This window comes from Panicum virgatum, chromosome 1N (genome assembly GCF_016808335.1).
Source record: "Panicum virgatum strain AP13 chromosome 1N, P.virgatum_v5, whole genome shotgun sequence".
NCBI lineage: Eukaryota > Viridiplantae > Streptophyta > Magnoliopsida > Poales > Poaceae > Panicum > Panicum virgatum.
Genome location: NC_053145.1, coordinates 60,584,594 through 60,592,315, shown reverse-complemented (window position 1 = coordinate 60,592,315; position 7,722 = coordinate 60,584,594). Strand labels below are relative to the sequence as shown.

At 47.3% G+C, this 7,722-nt stretch overlaps 1 protein-coding gene and 1 long non-coding RNA gene across 2 annotated transcripts; both read right to left on the bottom strand.

Annotated features, from left to right (window-relative positions):
• Nucleotides 1-2,270: 2,270 nt before the first annotated feature.
• LOC120657199 lies at nucleotides 2,271-5,567 on the bottom strand. Its single transcript, XR_005668104.1, has 2 exons — nucleotides 4,671-5,567; nucleotides 2,271-2,369 (listed from the first exon to the last, which is right to left on the bottom strand). It is a non-coding gene; the product is annotated as an uncharacterized LOC120657199 (long non-coding RNA).
• A 666-nt stretch (nucleotides 5,568-6,233) lies between these two features.
• On the bottom strand, nucleotides 6,234-7,202 carry LOC120657197. Its single transcript, XM_039935466.1, has 2 exons — nucleotides 6,960-7,202; nucleotides 6,234-6,643 (listed from the first exon to the last, which is right to left on the bottom strand). The coding sequence occupies exons 1-2, from the start codon at nucleotides 7,068-7,070 to the stop codon at nucleotides 6,410-6,412; spliced, it is 345 nt and encodes a 114-aa protein (XP_039791400.1). The 5' UTR covers nucleotides 7,071-7,202; the 3' UTR covers nucleotides 6,234-6,409.
• Nucleotides 7,203-7,722: the final 520 nt, after the last annotated feature.

The window sequence follows — 7,722 nt, the reverse complement described above, 5'->3', positions numbered from 1 at the left end:
TGGGTCCGGGACCTCCACGTGCCATCCGGACTCCCGCAGATGGGTCCTGGACCTCCACGTGCCTATCCGGACCCCCGTGAGCTCTCGGCTCAGCTAGCTGCTCGGGAGGGGTCCGGAGCCGCCACGTGCCACGCAGACGCGGGCGCGGGCGCAAGCCTTCCGCTGGAAGCTCCCTCACCCACCCGCATTAAGTGCGAGTGGTTGAGGCAGGCTTTGCTGCCGCTGGGCACGGGGCAGCTTTTGTCAATCCACACTGTGGATCGCCAGTTACCGAGGCGGCTCGTCAGTTACCAAGGCAAGCATTAAAGACTCAGCGCCGTGCGCATGGGCGACGAGTCATGATGACCAGCTACTGACTGAAGCAACAGTGCACGCTGCTACAGTGGACTGAGTCAGTAGTTCGGCGCTTCATCATGACCTCGACGCGCGGCTGCAGAGGCTAGACTCTACTCTGACAGGACAGCTCAAGACCATCCCTGGTCAGAAGCTACGCACGGAAGCCGACGACAAGATCTCCGGATCTGAGGCATTGAAGGCCAAAGTGTAGTTTATAATACATCGCCGGGCCCACATGTCGGGGCCCCGCTCAGTGTACGTGCTCCCCTTGAACATATAAAAGGGAGAGCACACCCGCTAGAACAGAGAGAGATCTCTCAGACAGACTCTAGGCAATCCAGAGGACGGACTCAAGCTCTCGCACCTTCTCACTCTCGTGGGAAGGCAATACAACACACAGTGGACGTAGGGTATTATGCTCCGGCGGCCCGAACCACTCTAAATCCTGCTGTGTTCCTCGTGTTCTTGAGTGAGATCGATCTAAGACTAGCTACCCCCTGAGTACACACCCTCTGGGCTAGGGCGGGTGGCTTCCGCCACCCGGCCGTGGTTTGCAGCACCACGACATCTTCTAATATGTATGAAAGTTTGGTCTATATCTTAATGTGTTCCAGATGGTTTCTTTAAAACAAATAAGTTGTTTTCTTGAAACAAAGATGTTGTCCTACAAAACATCTGAAAGGAACACACCTATACGAGTCTGACTACTGGTCATAGTCTATGAGAACTAGGTATTCTCTAGAAACTCATGAAAGGCCTGGAGTATGACTTATAAGCTCCAAACCGCAGGGATGCTTATGCAGCCTAGTACCAGTGTAGGGCTCTGGTCAAACTTGTTTGCACAAGACTGGCAATTTAAGGCATAGTCCATTGTACAGTTGTGAATAAGTGTAGCCTTTGTCCTAGATGGAAGTTCAACTTAACAGTCTCAGTCAAATACTGGTATATCAATGAGGGAATAAAAGCATTTATAGTGTGGTTTGAAATTCTTGGTGGGGATTGTTGGAATTATGGGCTTGGCCCATTTATTCTATTCAATGCATTAAAAGAATTCAAAGCACACTATTAAATGCTAGGGAATCAATTGCTTAATACTGTATAGGGATTTGAGGAGGATCTCAACAGACTTAAAGGGTGGACCCTGTGTACACCACTTGTGAAGCCGGTAAGAGGAGGTCGGTGAACCATACGCGCGCTAGCTCGCCTCGCCGAGCCGGGCCGAGGCCGAGGCCGTGGCCGTGGGCGTGGCGCGGCGCGGCCGGGCGGGCGGTGCGTGTGCGTGGCGCGGCCGAACGGACGGACGGACGTGACGTGACGTGCGGTGTGATGCGGTGAGACGTGTTGAATCTGAGGCACCTCCACGCCTATATAAACCAGCCTCTCCTCCACTCATCCACACACCACAAGCACTTGCTTTAGGTACTCCTGCTTATGAGACCTCTCCCTTCTCCCTCTGCTGCTTTCTGCCATTCCCATTGCTAGCGCTACGCGCACAGCTCTAGCGAGAGCAGGCCTCCGAAACCTCTGCTCCCTGAAGGTCCTGCACGGGATAGCGGGCAATCAGGTTTTTGGGGAGTGTCTTGACGCGACTGCTCGCTCCCTGAACGACTACTTCATCTACATCCCGACGTGAACGACTACTTCGTCTACTTCCTGGTCACCGTTCGTGGGACTGCATTGCAAACATCTTCCTGCATCGACGTCGTTCGGCTACATCAAGCAAGGCCAGTCGAATAGAATGTCTATTCCAGCTGGTAACGGCGCACCCGGTGCCTCTGGCACTGGTCCCGCCTTGGGGTACACTCTAAACCTATTCTGGTTTAATATTTTGTTCATGTTTATTAGTGAGAATAACATGGACACAAACACATATTTTGTTCACACATTATCACTCTTTTATGCCATGAAATTGCTAGTAATATTTGGAATTAAAATATACCGAAAATTGTCTAGTTATCTAACAGATAGTAGTAAACAAAATCTTCTGGTGCCAAATGTGTTTCCATCTCCTTCACTCCTTCATTCCTTGATATCTGATTCATATGGAAAAAAAGTAATTAAGTACAATTGAATCAAATTTAAAAGATAACATTTCACAGTTAACAAATCACCATGCATAGTCATTACAATAGTAGGCACTGAGCCACTGACACTTACGGACTTTAATTGTTGTCCACACATACAAGGTAAAGAATGCCCAAACAATTAACTTTATAAAATTCAACAAGCCATGTTATACTGATCCATGATAAATATTTTAACAATTTGCAGACAGAAGAGGATCTTGAAGAAAGTTATTCACGTCAGAAGATGGCACTCTCAACTGTTCTTGAAGTTATTTTGCTTTGTCCTACCTAAATTTTAACTAATGCCATTGCCATTAAACTGATGCTAAGTGACTGTAAGGGGCAGCAAGATTTAATTGTGCACATTTGTCATCTCCATCTAATGAGACAACAACGTTGCAGTATGCTGAGTGCCGAGTGTATGCAATAAATAATAACATTGGTGAAGAGTCACCACTTTAGCTCTGCGAATTTAGGACGAAAATTGCACATCAACTGAATAATAAATTGAGCATTATTAGGCATCTGGTTTTCTTTAGTGCAGCAAGATTTTTGTGGTGGTTCAAGTCTATTAGAATTATGAGCATTAGTTCTAGTCTTGAGAGTTTAACTGTCTAACACAAGGTAAAGCATTTGGACATTCAGGTAATTGATGCTCCCACTAAATATGTGTTCTAATTCTGATGATCTTTAACATAACTATGGGACAATGGCTATTTTGCTGACCACTTTTATACAGCAATTTTTTATGGCATCTGACACATGTGGCTTGCAAGTCTACATATACACACCTTGCAAACATGCCTCTATCAGTGGAAGGGAATTTTCAGTGGGTGCAGAGACAAAACTGTGCATGCTCCCTCCTTCGAAGGGTTAAAGAAAACTTGCTGATTGCATTATTCTGCTGGTTTATTCCAGTGTCATCTTGAAAAAGAAAAAATGGACGCTAGTGTTGGTCTAGTTGGCAGTGACCTCAGAAGCCTCATCTCATTGGTGATTTGCACTTGGTATGATCTAATGTTCAATTTAATAATGCATATGGCTAGGCTAGTGGCGGCGGATGGCAGATCTCAGCCGTGGGTGCTGAATGACTGGTCCTATCTATCCCAGCCACGCTGCCTTGACCGTGCTGTGTGCTTGCGTGCTTGTGCAGTGTGAGTGCGACCTGACCTGAACTGGCCTTGTGAGTCTGAGGGCGAAGGAGAGGACAGGCCGGGGAGGAGCCGAGGAGGGATGGCCACTGCTTGCCTACACACTACAGGCCGGGCGGGATCTAACTATTCGAGACTTGTTCCGACCTGGCGCAGCACCAAAAGTCTAGTACATTCAAATGAGCACGTACGGGGAGTTGGCCCAGGAGATGGAAGCGGAGGACCTCCTGGAGGCGCCGCCGTCGTGGCCGTGGCCGTTCTCGGCGGGAGGGAATCTCCTTCTGGAGGCGGCGGCGGAGGAGATGCTCCTCCGGCCGGGGTCGCTGTGCTCGGCCAGCCCCGCGCCACCGTCCATCCTCCCACCGTGCGTCGCCCACGGGGGGAAGGCGAGGGGCCTGGGATGGCGACGGCGCTGATCCGCAGGCGGGGGGCGGCGGCGGGGTGAGGCGCCTCCTCCCCCATCAAATGGCGAGGACTATAGGGTTTAGGAAAACTGGGATGGATCTTATTCGAACTTCAGAGTCTTAGTACAGCAATAGAGAAATCAGACTCAGGAGCAAAGAACAGTATTATAGCAAAAGAAGAACAGCATTAAATCAAGGAAAAGAAGATGTAATCCGGGAGATGAAATTACCTATGTTCGGCGAGAGATGAAAAGGCACGGGGAAGGTAGAGGGACCCAGCGGACATAAAAAGCTACGATGAAGGTGAAGGGACCGAGCTCTGCACACGGTAAAAATGGAGAAACACAGTTTGTACTGACGAAATACCAGACACCCGATCCAGATCATACGATTTTGAAAGGCCTTCTGTCGTGGCACAACCACAGCCCGTTTTATTAGCCGGGAATGGTAGGTAGAGATTCGAGTGTCGTATTGGGATATCCTAAGTTAAATTTAGCAAACTTTGATAAATTTATAGAAAAAATGATAACATCTATAATGCCAAATTTGTTTTTTATTAAATCTACCATAAAATATATATTAATAGTGTATACATTAGGTAGTATAGTCGTTTGATATATTTTTCAAAAGATAGTCAAAATTAACTGAAGTTAACTTAAGACAAAATCTAACACGACATGTAAATAAAAATGAAAAATGAAGAAAGTACGTACCCCGAGAGACGTGTGAAGAATACAAAGGCGAAGGTGATCAGGAAGGAACCAGTGTACTAGTACTTATCCAGGTGCCCGTGCTGTCGATCCTCAAAGCACCAGCAAAAATCTTACTAGTATTTGGGAGAACAAGCAGCCAAAAGTTGCCCTCGTTATATGGGACTATCCTAAACGCTCTTGCTTGCTTGCAAAAATGTAATTATATTTACACTTTTCCTTGCTTAAATTCCATGATTGTTTCATAGATTGAACTAGCACATCAGAAGAACGAGTATCTTGTCGTACTCGCACGATGTAATGAGCAGTGTTACTGTTACTGACATCTTTGTTGAGGTCTGGAGTATTGTTAGAGGGATCATAAAGAAGCTGACATCCTTGTAGTTCATCAGCATCCCTTGCTTGGTAGAAAACGTCATTAGCTGCCGAAAATTGACCGCAAAGATCAGCAGTGTTTTTCAGATAGGAAGAAGCCTCAATATTGTCTTGGTGACATCAGCCACATCAAGTGTAGCGTCATGGCCATTGTCTGCCTCTCTCGGATCGGTAATTAAACTCATCTTTGACTTTGGGAGCTTTCTCTTCTAACCTGCATTTCAAATACTATGGTCTGGAGAGTATAGACTAGTTACTGTAGAATCTTGCTCTAGTTTCGAAATGTTAGTGTTGTCATCAGCTCTAGCCGGCAAACGGACCATTCGAATAATTTTATGTGCAAGAACTTCCTTCTAAACTTCGAAAATGCTCTCTGAAGGCTAGTTATCAGTGTTCTGTTCCTTATGCGTATACAGCGCATTTCCGCACCAGAACGCGATGACAGACAAAGATCATGACATGATGGAGTTCCGCAAGAGGCTACCGCAGCATATGCCAAAATACCACCGCTGCATTTTTTTTAAAAAAAAACACCACTGGAAGAACAAGTTCTTCAGCTGGGAGAGATTCCATGTCACCTTCAATCAGTAGTTGGTCAGAGCCACAAATGCTTGCAGCGAAGGTTTGTATCCACCTGCCCAACTGAGATCCAAGTACAGTGACAAAAAAAATGAACGTGTCATTTATGAATATATGATATATCACTGCCCATGAGGCTAAACCTACAAGGCAATGATCAAGAACCAAGAAAATGGTAGAAAAAGGTTAGACTTGTGTGTCTGAAAGCTTCTGATCCTGCTGCTTGCTCAAAACTATAGGTTTACTCTAGACTGCAATTTGCAAAAAAAAAAAACAACAACATCAGAGAGACCATAAAAACTGCAGATGTTGCATCTCTATGTGTAGAGTAAACAATTGCTCAAAAAAAAAGTGTAGAATAAAGATCACCGAATCAATCAGCAGGAAAGGCACTAGCCAATAAAAGTATGGACATGACACCATTCCATGTGCTAACAATCTTCGCAGCTGAGGATGTGCTTATCTTCACAACATCAGTTTTTTGCTACCTTTAACCGAATGCCTGCATAATCGTTTCATACCCAAGTTGCTTCAGCATTCCTTAGTGACAACCAGAACACCTCTTTAAGACGCCGAACTTTCCAGTTGGAAATGACATATAGACACCAAAGATCATCGGAGCACAAAACCCAAATCTTATTTATTCTACAGGAGATAACATTTGTAGTACTCAAGATCACATTATTGAAGGTGAAAAGAGGGTAACACACCTAGATGTGTCTAGATGCAAAGATTAGCATTTCCATAAACTACAGGCCCTGTAACTTAACAAGAGAACACATGCCACTTCATTTCTGATGATTGCACCTCCCCTCCTCAACCCTCCTTTTGAACTTCTCCTTCTCGTCATCCGACTCCCCGACCACTGCTTCCTTCGTCTCGTGCAATGTTTCCTTTGCGCCCTCGGTGACCTCGTCAGTCTTCTCCTTGGCCACTCTCATGAACTCTTCTGCAGTTGATCTAGCCTTTTCTCCGATCTCACCTACTCTTTCAAAATGTTCATGCTTCTCGGCTGAATAGTACTGGCAATTTCACAGGAAAATGGATGACAAAAAAACACAGATCAGAAGTGCCTAAATCATCTGCAGCAACTGTTTTGATTACAACTACATATTTGAGCTGCTATCCTAACATTTGCACACCACACCTTTATACTCGTAATTTCTGAAATACTTCCTATGAATCAATCATGGAATTTAAGCAAGGAAAAATGTAACAAAACATTCTGACAGATCCAGAAACTTAAGATACCCTGCCAAAAGAACATCTAGATCAAAAGAGTTAGGAAGTAGCAGTGGTAACAGGATCAGTGAGGTGGCGATTGGCGAACGAACTCACTCTGTAGTGGGGAAGAACACTGTTGCAGAGTGCAGGGAGGGCAGAGGATCTTCCCTCCACCAAACCCCTGGAAGGGCAACCGAACTGGCCATGAGCAAGCAGCCTCCTCATCTCCCCTGCAAAGCCTCGACTTCGACTCCCTGACGGCAGTCTTCACAGAGCACAGATCCAACGCTCAAGCTCGAGGCAAGCAACCCGATAGAGACGGCCGGCCGTTTGTTCTCATCGGATGCCGGGGCTATCTGTCCTATATACAAGCCGGGAGGCGTAAAGGCAGGAGGTGCGGGCAGGTCAGGTCCCCTCCACGCGACGTGGCGCCGAAGCGCCTGGGCACGTAGCCCAGGGCGCATGCGAAGCCGCACCCGGCGGCCGCCTGTTACGATCCGTGTGCCTACCTCTTGGGATGTGTACGGCTAGGCTTTGTCCTTGCGGGGTTCGGCCATTAGTTTACTGCGGGAGCGACGAGAAGAACACCTGTGGCGGTTCGGGTGGGTGGGACGTGGAGTCTGGAGCTGAACTGGAACTCCACGAGGCCGCGAGCAATTCGGAAGCGAAGGCACGTGCTGCCGGCGCCGCCGCGCGGTGGAGCCGCCGGAAGCGGCGTCAGCGTGGACGTCTTCCTCCGTGGTCGCCGTACGCCGTTAACCGGTGCTAGAATGGAAGGAAGGTGGAAATGGCCATCGTCGCTGGGCCGCCGCCGCCTCTTGCGGCCCGGATTAGGTGGGCTCCTGTCGAAGCATCATCTAGGTAAGTAATGGTCCAG

Bases quoted from the DNA above. Each gene is read 5' to 3' on its own strand.
- LOC120657197 (XM_039935466.1), bottom strand. From the start codon at position 7,070: ATGAGGAGGCTGCTTGCTCATGGCCAGTTCGGTTGCCCTTCCAGGGGT. The intron at 6,644-6,959 runs GTGAGTTCGTTC...TGAAATTGCCAG, and splicing joins GTGTTCTTCCCCACTACAGA to TACTATTCAGCCGAGAAGCA.